Source organism: Chanos chanos, chromosome 1 (assembly GCF_902362185.1).
Source record: "Chanos chanos chromosome 1, fChaCha1.1, whole genome shotgun sequence".
NCBI lineage: Eukaryota > Metazoa > Chordata > Actinopteri > Gonorynchiformes > Chanidae > Chanos > Chanos chanos.
In genome coordinates, this window is record NC_044495.1 from 14,559,985 (window position 1) to 14,576,697 (window position 16,713).

General features: G+C 41.4%; 1 protein-coding gene across 1 annotated transcript in view; it reads right to left on the reverse strand.

Moving 5' to 3' along the window:
• myt1lb (myelin transcription factor 1-like, b) overlaps positions 1–16,322 on the reverse strand; it is a 46,916-nt gene extending 30,594 nt beyond the window's left edge. The window contains 4 exon segments of the mRNA XM_030771007.1: positions 2,016–2,437; positions 14,352–14,414; positions 15,718–15,751; positions 16,244–16,322. Of these exon segments, the coding sequence (XP_030626867.1) occupies positions 2,016–2,437; positions 14,352–14,414; positions 15,718–15,751; positions 16,244–16,322 (598 nt within the window).
• Positions 16,323–16,713: the final 391 nt, after the last annotated feature.

Here is a 16,713-nt window from a genome sequence, read left to right on the forward strand (position 1 = left end):
TCTGTGAAAGACTGGAGTTTCTAAGAATTCACCTTCTTGTTTTGAAAATCAGCTTTATCTGTCTTCCTTAGAGTAATTGGTAAGTAATGTGGTCTCACTGTCTTTGAGGTGAGATATTTGATGACAACCTTCTGAGTTCATAACTCTGAAAAGCTGAAGTCATTGTGTTGATGATTAAGTCTACAGTTGGGGAAAGATAATGACAACTTCAAGTTTTATTATAAACTTGTGGAATGGTGGAGTAGCTTCATTGGTTCATACCTATAAGCATTATATAACACTCTCCCTAACTTTTCTTAGCTTTTGCTACTCACAGAATTGTTTCCCTCATGAGTTAAAATTTTATTACTATTTTATTATTGTGTAACACTGATGCTATCCTTAAAAAAAAACACAAAAACAAAAACTTTTGTTGACAGTCTGCCACTTCCATTGGCTGTTTCATCCGATTTGTTTTATCTGATCCTTGAAATATCTTGTCATTTCTTGTCATTGCTTAACTTAATGGAGATGAGCTGTAAAAGATTCTGGATCCTCACTCTCATCCGTAATTTTAGACTCTCAATTACAGCCGTGACTGCCCCACCCCCCATCCGCCACCACCCCTCTTGGCCACTCCACGTTTCCATCCTGAACTGGCAGGAACACATTGCTGTCAACAGCCTTACATACACCTCCTGCAACACTGCAGAGGGGTGGACTTTTTTTTTTTTTTTTTTTTTTAAACGGGCTTTGAGATGATAAATATGAGTTTGATTCATTCAAAGAATAAAAAATAGCTGACCTGTAAATTTCACTGATGAGGTGTTAATTAATCAAACCATTAGTGACAACTGCATATCTTCAAAAGACAGGATGGTTATTTGCACAAGACGTTTATCGGAAGAGCCAGAGATACAGACAGGACGCAAAGGGCTACTTTGGACCAAAAGACTTCTGTAACAAAAAAAATCTTTTGTAACAATTTTTTTTTTTTTTTTTTGAGGAGTAAGACCCATCACAAGTGCCAAGCTGAGGGTTTAATTTTTCTTCTGCTTGAAACATGCCACAGAAAAAGCAATTTGAAGAGCAATCAAGGTACACAAAGGCGCCTGGGAAGTGGAACAGATTGTGGGGAGGTGGTGGCAGAGACTCTGAATTGGCTGGATTAGCGTTACTATGATGTGCGTGCCATGGAGAAGACAGAGGAATCATAACAATACCACCGCAGCCACATCTGAGAGATTAAAATCTGTTTTTCACTTCCTCTTTCTCTCACTCCCTCCGAGAGGAACCAATGACATACATTTATGTGTTTTGATACAAATCCATTAAACTGTCCTCTGGTCTTGAAGTGCAATACACAATTACTTTTGTTATTTGTTATATTGCAAAATGTAATACTTGACGAGCATTACATATATTTTGTCTCAGGATTGAGGGAAGTCCAAGCAGCTGTCTTTCTCGTGACCGATGACATACTAAGACAAGCTCACAATAAGAAAAACAAAGTCCGTCCAGCAGGGTTAACAGCAGTCCGGTTGGAGGTTCTGTACCTGACAGGACTTGAGAATAGAGTTGGATCAGATTGTTACAGAGGCTGGGGGAAGAAGCTGGGGCCTGCTGTATCTAGTGCTGAGGATGTTTTAGAGAGATGAGGCATGCACATACACAGGAAAGGGCCTACTGCTGCTACTGACCAACATCCCACAGATTCCACATAGACATGACCACTCCCACAAATAACAGCTCTCCTAAATCACAAGCTCACTGCTGATAGATCAACCAGATATATTTGTATAAGGTTACAGTTAAAATACTAAGAGTTGCTCAGTGAAAAACACCAAGGTATGCTTGGTCAATCTGAATTATGAACACACAACCCCACAGTGGCAGAAAAACAGGAACAATGTGATGGAATGAAATTGTGTGTGCAATTCTGTGTGTGTGATTTTTCATTTAGAGGAAAACTAAGGAAGGTACGACTGCTATTGCAATGTACTACAACTCAAATTAAGAGAAATTGGTCCTCTCACCTTGGTCCTGACTGGGAGTGTTCTCATACTCCTCCTCTTTCTCTTCTTCCTCTTCCTCCTCCTCCTCCTCTTCCTCCACCACCTCCTCTACCACCTCCTCATCATCCTGCTCTATTTCCTCTTCCTCATCTTCATAGTCTTCCTCACCATTTTCCACCTCTCCGTCCTCCTGTTCCACCTGCTCCTCGTTTTCTGAATACTCCTCTTCCTCCTCTCCCTCGTCTTCCTCCCCTCCTTCCTCTTCTTCCTCCTCCTCATCCTCATCCTCTTTTACATCCATCTCTTCACCCTCATCCATCTCGTAATACTCGTCCATAGAGTGGTTATCCACGTGGCTTAGAAAATGTCTCCTCTTAAGGCCTGGCTCCAGTGACAGTCTGTCCTGGCCTTTTCTCTTCTTTGCCAGTGGGCAGCCATACACACTGCAGGAGAAGGAGAGAGAGAAAGATGAGAGCCAATTATCAACCACCCTGCCAGCTCAATCTCAGTCGTCTGTCTTTTGTGTCCCTTTCTCGTTCTCTGAGCAGAAGGAGGCTTCCACATACACAAGGACTTTTTTTTTTTTTTTGCAGTGATGTAAAGCTGGCAGTTCTTGTATATCAGTGTATGCCATAGCATTTTTTTTTTTGCTTACTGTTCAGAATTCCCAGTTGCACTCATTACTGCTTTGTGGTAGGATGAATCATTAGGACTTCTTTTACAGATGTCAAGGGGTAAAACACGGTGGACTAAGACTGCTTGGGTTCATTGACTGATGGTGTTATTTAAGGTAAATCAAAAAGTTCCTTGTCTCTTTTCTAATTTTAAGTCAGGCAATAAATGCAGAATTATGGTTCAGAGGTTTCAGAGAATGAGAGGATGTATGAGTGGGATGAATAGATGAATTAAACGATGAACTACAGAACATTACAAGCTCAACAGTAGCCTATCTGCAGTCACAAAACTGGGAAAGCCTTCCTTTCTCTAGATTTTTTTCTCCTACTAAGAGCAGATGAAAAACAAGAGGCTTTTACTGAGGTTTATTTGCTAAGATTTTTTTTCAGGGAGAGAAATTAGAGAAAATATTTGTACTTGAAAAGTAATTCCTTAAGGGTTGGCTTGAATGGCACGACTTTTTCAGAATCAAGGGTGGTTTCAGACATCTAACCCAAATCAGTTTACTCAAAACATTTGTTGTGTTTCTCGTTCAGAGGTTTCAATAACATAGATTTAGAATGCTTTAGTATGACGGATACTCCAAACTAATATATTCTTAAAATACATTATTGCATGGATTTGCTAAAAGTCAGTGACATATTTTAGTAAAATTAGAGACTTAGAGAAAAGGAACATTCTGGAAGTATTTTTCATCAACCACTACATTACATCCACGTAAGCACACAGAGATACTTTTCTATACATCCATATACCACAGTGAACCACAGAACACTCACACGGGCAGTTGTATCTGTTTAAAAGCCATACAGCCTAATTACAAAACAGTTAAAAACTGACTGGACATTTCAGTTTTAGAAAGGGCATTGCGGGGGCACTTTGGTGAAGATGTCTTTGGCTGTCTGATCAGTCTTTTGGACTAATACCTTCGGTGTACTCTCAGTTAGGTCGGCATTCAGCTGTGAGATGCGTCTCCATTGTGTGAGTCAAAACAAACACACACCACACATACAAACACACACACATGCACACACCCAGCTGAAAACGGGCTCTAATATGAACAAATAAATGCTATTAGTTGGGATGAATCAGGCTGAAGTACATCAGCGGTTGAGCTGTTTGGACATCTCCAAAGAAAACAGGCACAGACTGAGGGCTGGTGCCCGGGGTCATAGTAATTCCCTTTAGAGAGGTGCATGCTAAAGCTCTCCACTGTGGAGTAGAAATCTGCTGAGGATGACTGTGCATGTCTAACATTTACATATCAGTTGAAAACTTTGTTTTTCCATGAAGAGAATAAGAAGGAAAATCACAAAGTAGTTTCTGTTCAGACAGAAGCCGGTACACACAAATATACACACGCACATAGACACACACACACACACACACACATGCACGTGCACACACACACACACGTGCACACACACACACACACACACACACACACACACACACACACATTTCTAATCTAATGTCTTCTCTGTCAGCACGCACTGCACCTCGAGCAAAAATTACTCAGTGCAGCATCCATCACTCAGCCTCCGAACTGACTGACTGGCAGGCTCAATCTCCCTGAACTCTGGGATTACTTAATTGGGCAACCCCTCCAACCAGGGTGTTGTTTCATTAATCTGATCCGCAGCAATGGAACTCATTCCAGGGCTGCCAAGTAGACTAGACTCCCTGATTTTCTCCTGGGAGGAGTCCTCAGCGTGGTGATCAATAGTGCTTGTGACCAAACATCTGAAAAGCACATTAAAATGCCACTCACCCCATCTTTGTGCCCTCTAAATAAATCAAGGGCCAGTCCCTGCAGGTCTGATGTCTGCAAGCGCGCGGTCAGACAGGCAGACGGATGGAGAGATTCTCTCTTCCTCTGTCTGTCTGTCTTTCAGAGTGAATGAGTTTTGGGTTGACTCAAAGCCCCTGAGATGTCCCAGACAGATGTGGGGACACTGCAGTGGTTAACAGGCAGGCAGTGCACTGACAAGTATTAATGCATTTCCACTGACACCGTCATTAAACATAGAACTTATTCCACTCAATTTCATATCAAAGAGGACCAAAGGCACTGAGATGCTCCAGACACACTCAACAAGCGTATCATACAGACGTTATCCTGAAAATACAAACCATCATTTACTTCCGTATTTGAATTTGATCTTGGCTGATTGGATGACCTGACTGTCAGTATCTTAGTGGGTATGGACTCCATGCTTATGTTACTCCTGCATTGTCACTGAATGGTTCCTCCTGTGTCTCCAAATCCCTCAACCCAGCGCGGTGACCTTGAGAAAGAACAAGTGTGCTCAGAGGCCCTACTGTGCTTAAATAAAAGTGAAAAAACACACTGACAGTTAAGAATAATCAGTGCTGAGGTACAGTATGTACACCTCTCTTCATAGGTTCATTAAGAAGGTGGAGTATAGAAGAAAAGCAACAGGAATGCTCTGCTTCTGAAAAGCATATCAAAGCTCCAATGTCTGTTTATTTGTTTGTGCGCGTGCGTGTGCCTGCGCGTGCGTGTGCGTGTGCATGTGTATGAATGAGCGTGCTGGCCCACAATGGGTGTGACTGGCACATTGATACAACAAGAAATAGATATTTTGAATTTATATGGTTGAAAAATATTTGAAATGCCTAGAACTTATCTGTTTTTTTTTTGGTTTTTTTTAGTTTAGCAGTCAGTAGTCAGATAACGGCTTCATCTCTGCAGTTGGACAGCCAGGTTACCTCATAAAAGCCAAGTAATCAGCATAGCTAAAAATGACGGCATTAGAATAGTGAGCAAGCTAGCTGCAGGATTTCAGTAAATATCCGATTTCTAATTTCTTAGTCTAAACTAAATAAGTACCAAACTATGTTAGACTTGATCATCCCAACATAAAAGCGTGAGATACAAGATGACTCAGTCCAGTCAGTCCGGTCAGAGGTTAACTGTGATCAGTTAACCTCTGCTGGGTTAACTGATCACAGTCCACTTGACTGGATCGTTAATAAACATGTTCTCCGGTGTCTAATGTAGAGAAACATCAGTCTCATCTTTCCCAGTTTCGACTTGACTAAAAATAAAGCTGAATAATGAGAGCTACAAGGGAAATTTTATGTTTTAACACCATAGATATCTGCCTTTTTGTCTTGCTCTCAAGGAGCGCACCAGTTTCTTCCCCCTCCATAGGCGTGTGGTTTCCAAATTTCCGTCTGTCTCTGTGTCTGGAGTGGATGATTCATCCATGCAGGGCGTCTTGGCTCCGATTCCCACAATCTCTCTACTGTCGCTGTGTGACCTTGGGCATGTCACACATACACACACTCACTCACCACACGCCAAGCTCAGCAATTAAAATTCCACACGCAATTAAGAGCCAGTTGAATAAAAAGACTGCAGGCATTGTGTGTGACTGAAGAGGAGGAGCTATTGCAAGATTTCATTTTTTTTTTTTTTCTTTTTCTCCTTGTCCTTATCCATATGTAAATCTATGCAAGAGTGTTTTCATACACTGTGAGAACTTGCTTCAGTTCCCTTGTTACTGAATGGAATTCTCTTAGTCAGCCCAGATTATACAAAAAAAAGGTTCTATCTGTTATCTATGTAGACAGGAAGATACATACACAAATGCACACCACACTGAACACGTATATGTGAACTTTGCCTCACTGTTAAATTATCATTCACATACTAATGTGATATTTTGTGACCTAAATGCTGCCCTTCCATGAAAATCTTCTAGTTGAGGACTTTGCAAGAAAATTTCACACACCGAGCACTCCAATTAGTCCATTGAAACCAGATCACGTTGAAGGTGTAGCTCAGAGTGACAAACTCATTGAAAGAGATTCCTGGCATCTCTGGATTATGCTGTGGGAACCTGTGTACTATGAAGTTCATGGCTCGCTTACTGTTGCAGGCTTTATTAGCTGTAATGGTAAGGCTCACGCTCCACAGGGGTCCAAGTTTTATCCAGTTATTATCCAGCACTGATAGTTGTATCTTTTGATGTGTGGATGCCAGTAGATGGGTGAAAGCTAAATGATGAACTCTTAAATATTCCCACTTTTCTCTTTCACAAAGAGAGAGAGAAAGAGGGAGGGAGAGAGAGAGAGAGAGGGAGAGACAGAGAGAGAGCTGGTAATAGCGCAGCTCTTGCTGAGCCCCTATCCAGCACAATCTATAGGCACGTGTGGCAGGAGCACCGTCACCATGGTGATCTTCTGTTAAATCCAACTGGGCAGGCAGACAGTCAGGGAGCCAGGCAACAGAAAGAGAGAGGGAGAGAGAGACAGAGAGAGAGAGAGAGAGAGAGAGAGAGAGAGAGAAAGAGAGAGAGAGATTTCAAACCTGACAGACTTCTCCCCCCTAAAGAGTCAAACAAAGGAGCCTCTATTCTGTGAGACAATCCATCAGACTCTGTGATTTGGGTGTTTTCACTGCTCTCTGCTAACACACGCGTGCATGCACTCACACACACACACACACACACACACACATACATACATACATACAACTTCCTAAACCACAGGAGGCTTGGTTGCCCTGATACTATTTTGAAGAGATAGTGTGCAGACATTAGCATTCCTCCACTGGGATATGTTTTGGGTGAATCTCCACAGTATAAGAGAATGGGTGCAGTCTGTACTTCGCATTGTACATACTGTTATTCTGCCATGTTGGGACAAACTTCATGTTATGCATTGAAATTAGAAGCAGCAGGGGTTTTTAGGACAAAGATTCCAGGTACTAGAGTATGTGTTATGGAAGGATGTCACACACACACACGCACACGCACACACACGCACACGCACACACACTTTACTGTTATCCACAATACCACATGGATACCAAATTAACTTGAATTTTGTTCAAGGGAAAAGAGTCCAGTCACTGTACCCACACCCACACTGAGGTTTCTGCACTCTCAAGTGTTGGCCTTAACGTCTTGCCACGTGGTACATCCATACATTATTGTTAGGCTGGCTTACAGCAATGCCACAAGGAGACTATGAAACAAGCACTCAGCAAATCTTCAGATTCCACCCTGGGGGCAACCAGCGAAGGTAATGACAGCCAGGGTGGTCATCTCTGTCCTGGGTTAGAGAGGTTCCAGCAGACTGCAGAGGTCTCTTAACTGCCATCTTATTTACTCCCATAAAACAAGCTGGTATGCCACACATAATTACTCCCATTCATCAACAGAGAATCAAGAACAATAGAGTGCCACACCCTAAACCTGCATATGCACACACACACACATACACACACACACAGGCACACGCACACACACAAATAATTCTTATAGTTATATTATTCTTATAGTATTCACGTAGACAGTATACAGCATCTACTGTTAGAGAACTATGAAAAAGGAAAATATGAAATTGGTGGAAGTGACAAAAGACAGCATTATGGCTATCACATAATCTAGCCCGTAAAATGTAGTAGTATCACGGTTTTTTGAAATCATCCTAGTTATTAATAATTTGATGTATAGTAATGCAGCCTTTGTTCATATCCGGTGTTCTGATTTTAGATGTACAGAATTCCAGTCCACAGTTTAGCTGTTGCAGCGTTTGTAGTGTGGCGTGTTGGCCGGTCTGCCTTTGCTCCAGCACACACAGTGCTTGGGCACACATGTTGATGTAATGAGGTTGGCAGGCTTGCTGGGCACAGGGTGTGCTGAAGGCCACGGGGTCAGAGGTCGAGCTGTGCCCAGTGCAACACACAAACCTTTACACATAGAAACACACACTCACTCACACACAGCCCCTGAATCTACAGCAGCACACATACTTGCAAACAAGCCTCCTAGTCTGTACACGCACCACACACACACACACACACACACACAAACACAGTCCCCCAGTACCTGGGAGCTTTTTAAACCTCCCCACCTCCTCACATCCTTCCATGCTTAACACTCACTACACAGGATCTACTATTCCTTTTGATGTCTTTCCTATGGGAAAACACGCACACACAAACAAAAAGGAAAAAGCAGACATAAACACCACCTGTTTATCAGGCATCAACTGATAAAGAAATAATAAATAACTTTTAACATGTTTTTTTTTTTTTTTTTTTAAATTGCATAAACACTGACAGAACACAACCAGAATTGCCCTCAAGGGGGTCGTTCATTTTTAAAATCCGTTTCAACCTGCTGTAATCCTTTTCCACTTTTATTTGTACAGCAGAAGTTTTGCTCTGTAAGAAAGTAAACAACATATTTATGCATTATTTGTATTTACAAAGGACAAGAACTCCCAATAATAAAGCGTTACAGATGAGAACGACTCAGAATGATTAAAGAGAATTCTATAAGCTGAATATATAAATCCAGAAATCTAGCTGTCATTCTGGTAAAGGTTCATTTCAGGTGTGTGACAATAGAGCTTGATTAGAATCTCAGCACTCCTCCGGTGCTTATTGTTAATCCAACCTCCCTTTGCAATTTAGTCCATAGTCTTTCCATCAAATTAAGCTTCCAATTAAATATGGAAATGTGGGTGGCAATGACAGACACTCTCAGAGGGGAGTTGATGATGGGTGATGGGGGGGCAGGACTGAGTTTTTGATTAATGTGACCTTATCTACATTCACAAGCAGTAGCAGTTGGCTGAATTTTAGCATGGAGGGAGGAAGGCAGGGAGGGGGAGGGTGACAGTGGTAGCAGAGGGCAGAAAAGAGAAGACCAGGGTCCTGGAATACCCTCTTTTTTTTAAGGTGTGTGTGTGTGTGTGTGTGTGTGTATGCGTGTGTGTGTGTGTGCGTGCGTGTGTGTGCGTGTGCACGCGCGGGGGTGTGTGTGCTGGGAGGCGGGGTGATTTCACACTTCCTCCTCTATGCTCAGAGAGAGGTGCAGTGCTGTGCTACAGTCTGGGCCACTGGGCGTGTGCGTGGCTGCGTGCCAATGCTTTTAGTGAGTGCTGTCTGTCAGAGGATGAATAATACAACCTCCCTGAGCTGTCAGCGGAATCCAAATGAGGTATACATCAGGGGGAAAGCACACTCACTTCAGCTCCCAAACACGCTCATGCCAAGACAGGCAATTATTCAGTCCCAGCTGCAGCCACGGCAATCAACAGCCCCGCGCAAGCAAGCGGGCACAAAATAAATAAATATATATGCCAAAGACATAAACAAAAAAGGAAAGAGCTAAAAAAGAAAAGAGAGAGCGAGAGAGAGAGAGAGAGAAAGAGAGAGAGAGAGAGAGAGCAAGAGAGAAAAGAGACCCCAGTAAGAACGGAGGTTTAATAAGCTGTAAAAATGTCGATATTTCTTTCTACTGCTTGACGTAATAAGTTGGGGGGTTTTGCTCCGTCTCATCGGTTTTAATTACCAGCGTTCCAGACAGGGGAGAGAAATAGAGAAGGAGAGAAAAAGAAATGAAGGAGAGAATGAGAAAAGGTCTGTAAGTGTCGATACAGATTAAGCGGAAGTGACATCATCCTGACAGACATTTATGGGGGATGTTCCTGAGGCTTTTGAAAATGGCCATGGCCATACCACCCGAATTTGTGCTCAAAACCAATACAGACAACAGCAAAACATTCATCTACACTGTACAAGTATTCACAACATATTTCAATTACCCAACATTTAGAAATAAGAATATAGGATACAAACAAACGTAGGATATAATGTTCTCCAATTTAACATGACATTCAGTCATAATGAACTGCATTTAACAAATGTACTTTATTTTTGATAATTACTTAATATTACAACATCACATAACATATTGGAAGAAAATGCAGCTTCTTAATCTTTAAATATGCACTATACCTGTACGAGACATATTTTCAATACACAGCTCTGCCTTGCCCTACATGGGGAGCTCAAACTGCCATAACGTATTGACAAATATAACCCATTGTAAATTACTGTTTGCAATTATGGGCAAAGTATTTCTGTAGAAGTTTTCAATGTAGTTGGCTAAATAAGGGTATGCTTAAGTCACATTGTTAATATTGTTGGGATATACTGCAGACAAGGTTATATAGTAGACCTCAGTGTCTATGTGGTGTAGGTTTGTATAGGGAGGGTTATCTGTGTGGGGAAGGTTATCTACTGTATGTGTGGGTCTTCTGAGGGCCAGTCTTTGTAAGGTACATTATCTTTGTCCAGTACTCTGTCTCTGTGGACTACACAGTAGGTGCCAGTCTTTGTGTGATGGGCTATTTATGAAGAGAATGAACCGTGTGTGTGTGTGTGCGCGCGCACGCGCGTGTGTGTGTGTGTGTGCCTGCATGAAACACCATGACTTTTAGGGACTCTTTGTGTTATTTACGATGTGGCCTCAAGAACATCTGCTCGACATCACCCTCTTCTCTCTCTCTCTCTCTCTCTCTTTAGGAATGACCAGCATTTCACTCTCTAACCTCTTCAGAGAATAAAGTTAACAGCATCAATGCACGTGGATGTGCTTTATACATTTGTGTATGTGTGTGTGTGTGTGTGTTTATGGGTGTACATGCACATGTCTACATTTGGTCATTGCTGTTCAGAGCACAACTGCACTGTAACCTTACATACTTTCATTTAGGCGCCTCACACTGCAGCATACTGGTGGAGGTGATGGTGGAGGGGTGTGTGGGGTAAGGGAGGGGGGGGGTGCAATGTGGGTGGAACTACACCTCCTAATAATCACTTTGCTGCCAGAGCCCACCTGTCCTCCTCTCCTCTCCTCTCCACCTCCTCCTCCGCTCATTTTAGATATGTTTGTCATTCATCATCCTCCCATTTCTCCGGCTCAGAGAGGCAGAGGTCTGTGGAAGGTGTAATTTGTCTGCGGAAGCTCCTCTGTGTTTCCGCGGCCAAATGAAAAGGGGTGTGTTGACCACGTGGTGCAAGGTGACAAAATTTGTCAATCATTTAGCAAAGAGTAAATTACTCCTAAGTGAGAGTAATTATTGAGCTTGGCCTCTGAGTGGGTGATAGAAAGCTGAGGTAGGAATCCTACTACACTGCGGCTGTACCACGATAAACCTGGGCTTCTTTTCTCCTTTCTCTGTTTTAATTATCAATTTGTTTCAATGTGATCATTCCTAAAAAAAAAAAAAAAAAAAAAAAAAAAAAAAAGCAGAGACGGCACAGTGGAGTTTAAAAAAGAAAAAATTAAACTTGGTTTTGGAAAAAACATTAATAAAAAGAGATTCTAAAACCCATGCTGAGTGTTTGAATTAAGTTTGGAACTGTAGAGTCTAGTGTGTTTGGTTTGTGATTGTAAACTGGCGACAAGGCATTGTATGGCATCGCACAACAGTTTATAACAGTGTTTATGTCTCTCATCACATTTTGAAGTGTTCCTCCCAAGGTCATGAAATGTCTATCATATCGAACATCAGTGCTGCTCAATAAGGCACACAGCACACACGGCAATGCAATTTCACATTAGGCACAGTTATGAGAATTGAAAGGGTATTCACATATTTACATAGCACATCAGTGTTGCCGTTTAACATAACATAGAAATGAGTTAGAAGAGAATTCTTTTTGAGGCATTAAATGAAGTCAAACCAGGGACTTCATTTAATGGCTGAAAAAACACATGACAGGGGACTCGTATTTAACTTACTACCACGAGAGACAAAAATAATGGATTCAATCTGAGCATCTCAAAGGGAAATTTCATCAAAAATAGAGACGCCTCTCACCTCTTTGCTCATTTTAATGGTGGGATATTCCATCTCACTATATGCATGGCTGAGAATACAGTAGCTATTGTTGTTTTTTTTTTTTGTTTTTTTTTGGATGTGTAGAGAGTGTGAATAAAGTCAGAGCTAAAGAGGATATGGCTGGCTGGCATACCCATGCATGAATGTGTCAAAAGGACTAATTAACATATTAATGCTCCCACCTTCTTACTGAGGCTTCTGCCCAGAAAAGCCCAAAACACTTTGATAAGCATGTAAATGAGGACTACACCATCTGAGGTAGAAATGAGCTCAACTGAGAAAATGGGAAAGAAAGAAAGTGTGTGTGCGCACGTGTATGTGTGTGTTTGTGTGTGTGAGAGAGAGAGAGAGAGAGAGAGAGAGAGATAAAGAGAGGGAGAGAGAGAAAAGGAGAGAATAGAGAGAGAGAGACAGCAACTGAGAGAGAGAGAGAGAGAGATAGAGAGAGATGGATTGAATTGTTGGTGTTGGTTTTATTTATCTTTAATTATCTGGCAAACGGTGGGAGGCTGAAGTGAAGTCTGGTCCCATCATCTCTCTGTCTCTCTTTCTCTCTCTCTCTCTTTCTCACCTTTTCTCTCCCTCGCTCTCCCTCCTCCCTTCTTTCTCTTTCTCTCCCTCCCTGCCTCTCAATGGAGATGGAAATCAATGCAGCTCAGAGCTTAGCTGTCCATCAAATATACAGTGACAGTCCAAATGGCTGTTGGGCAAGAGGCTTTGGGTTCTGAAGATGCACATTAGTTCAGTGATGACACGGTTAGAACAAGGACAAGTGATGGAACGGCACAATATCATTTTCCTCCCGCTCACGTCTTCTACTGTGATAGGATGCCACTGCATCATATTTTACATGATCAACATGTAGAAATCAATAACTACTCCAAAACACTCATTATATTCCAGTTTTATGTTAAATAATTCAATTATCAAAACAACAGACTGATTTTTAGGCAGAGGTCAGTCAATACAACAACAAGAAAGAAATAAGCTGATAAAACAGCACATCTCTTATTTTTGTATTAAAAAAGGACCATAAAAAGGACAAAATACAGACACACACACATATGCACACATACACACACATGCACGCTCGCACACACACACACACACACACACAATGGGCTATTCACTTCAAACATTCATTGGTTCCCTTACCCAAAAATTCTATTGATCTTATGAGCCTGAGTGTAGATGAGCCTGGGTGTAGAATGACCAAATGTAAGGTCAACATGGCGTGTGTGTGTGTTGAGATATATATTTTTTTGTTAGCATCATGAATGGTCATGCAATTTTTCACAATCCTTCCAGGTCTGGGTAAAGCCTGTTTTACATAATAATTAGGCAAAATCTTCATGACCTCTGTAAACATATTTTTTCTGTTTTCAGAAATGGGATCAGGTCTTCATTCTTTTACACAGAATAACAATGCCCATCTAGAATGTCAGGCTACCATTTCCACACAATATATACTAACCAAAATATGTAGTTCTTTGGAAGAACCTGGAAATCACACAGACCTATTAATATGCAAATGACATTTAAATATGCAGCTATGTTTTATGCATATTAGCCGCTTCTAAACTTCCTCAGGAAAATACTATGCATCACAAAGACAGTTATGGGTCTACGTAGAGGAATATACCTTTCTTCAGTCAGTGTGATTTAGTTAGGGAGAGGGAGAAGGAAAGGGAGAGAGAGAGAGAGAGAGAGAGAGAGAGAGAGAGAGAGAGAGAGAGAGAAAGAGAAGGATCTTATAACGTAAAACTGATGTTTCTCCTTGAGATGTGACTGGGACAACGTGTTAAAGTCTCAGTGAATGGAACGGAGAAAGTCGTTTCGATGAAAGGGCTTAATGAAAATGAGTAAATCTGATGAAGGGATAGAATACAAAGACAGCTACAGCAAGCTCTAGGATCAGCATTAAAGATACAAAGCTCAGGACTCATACGGCCAGAGTCGAAGTTTAAGCAGTATGAGTGACAGATTGGTTAATCAAAGAGTCTTTACCTTCGATGTCTTGCATATTTTCCGCTGACATGCCCGCTTCCATCACAACCTGGTGTCGGGCAACTGAAATGGAAAGAAACACTGATCAGGTGTGCGTTTGTGAATACGAGAATGTGTTTCCGTCTATTTGTGTGCCTGGGTGAGAAAGTAATTATTTTACTATAATGCTTGTAGACAGTCTCTAATATTGCAGTTTCATATCAGCTCTGTCCAGATCCAGATGCAAAGTCAAATTGCATTTGTCCTGACAATAATCTGGTGCCTGAAAAGAGCGACGCCATCGATCAAACCTTATTGCCATTTATGGATGCCATTCTCACACTGATAACATATTGATCGACTGATTAATCACTATCTTTAGGTTCCAGATTCACCTAAAGTTGAGAGTTGAATCTGTGGTGGAAATTGAGGGAACTGTAGGACGCACTGATAAAGACAGAGCACAAAATATTCAAAAATTGTCACTTTTAGCTCTGTTTTCTCCGTGGAGCAGCAGAGGATGCGTTTCACAATGAAAAATACAACTTAACAGCATAGTCAAATGTTACTCACTGCAGCAAACACTCGCCTTAGACGTCCAATATCTTGACATGATCTAGCACATGTATCAGGCTGTAACTTGACCCTAAACAACATCAGCTATAAGTATCGATTTTTGGTCAAACACACACCACCTCTGTCATTGATAAGTCCAGGCACGTTTGTGCTTATTGGTAACACCGGCCACTCTCTCCCTCTCTCTCTCTCTCTCTCTAAAACAAAACCCGTGTTTTCAACAGCTCAAGTTCATTTGTGGTAAGTCTATTCATTATGTCAATAACGGTAAATGAACTCTTTTTTGTCTCCCGCCATATCTGTGGGAGGTTTGTCTGACTGTCCTTGTGTGGTTCTGATCAGATCATAACAGCAGAAAAAGGGAAAAAAAACCCTGCAGTCTCTTTTTATGTATTATTAGTTTAGCCCCAAATCCCATGCAGTTTGCGCCCTGTGACATCAAAGAGGACATAATGACTGTGCGGGGAGCGACATTTTTCACATTTTTCATATCATAACAAACACAATTTCACATGTTTTTCAAGGGCAAGAGAGGCAGCAGAATGTACTCTCTAGAAGCAACAAGAATGAAATATATATATATATATACACACACACACACACACACACACACACACACACACACACACATATAGATATACATATAAAGAGTAAGAGTGGAGGAACCACTGATCTACAGCGCTGCTCTGAATACTGAGAGCACAAACCATGCTCAAAATCCATTATCAGAGCGAAGGCCACACCTCACACTTAATGGGGTTGTGTGAGTGTGTCTGTGTTCTTGGAGGGGTTAGTGGGTGCACACACTAACCTGAACAACTCCTGTATTTCTGGTTCCAAGGGCACTGAGTAAGAGAAAAAGGAGAAAGAGAGAAAGCAGAGGAAATGGTTACTATTCTTATAGCAAACAAACTGAAAAGACATATTCCTGAACAACAGGTCATCCGTTTACCATATGAACATCGATCGTTATCTTGTGTGTACCTTTGGAACAGTGTAACGTCAGCCAGTGCTCAATAGGTACAAAAATATTTCACATACAGTGTTTGAAAGCACAGTGTTTAACATGGCAGGTTTACATGTCTTTTTGATAAGCCCGTGTTTGGTCTGTGGTGTTCAATAGTGGCAGTGTTTGATGCGGTAGTGTTTCATACATTGATTAGGGTAGAGTTTAAAACAGTATTCGACGTGGAGTATTTGGTGGAGGCAGCATTTCACTTATAGTGATGGGTAGAGGTAGTGTTTGATAGGGAAGATTTTAGTAGATCATTATTTGATATACAGACGTCAATATGCAAAGCTCAATATAGGGTAGTTTAGGTCACCCTGAGAGAGACCTGGAATGAGATTTTAGGGTGGTGAAATACCTTTGGAGCGTGTGCGATGGCGCTTTTCATCTGCTACATCCACCTCCATCTGTGGAGAAATGTTTGGCTGATTAGTCCCATATGTTTCATGTGAGACAGAAAATAAAATTTAAACTGACCTTCCCATAAGTTCCTGTCTTCTAAAGATTGTATATAGCAGATTTTTCCATTAGCCGGTCCTCACTATAAATGTCACCTATGCTATAGATAATACATATTAGATGATTTCATGAGTGCACTGATAGGCAGTCACTTCAGGTGAAAAGAGAGAATTGTATTTGTCTTCCTCTTATGCTTAAATTAAACTGTCATTCAGAAGGTGGGCAGGCAAGCCGGGCTGTTTAAAATCTCTATGAATTGTTGATGAATTCAAAGAAGGAGCCATTATGTGATTTCCAGATGTTCGTAAATATTCATACTGATAGAGCTGAGATGATCAC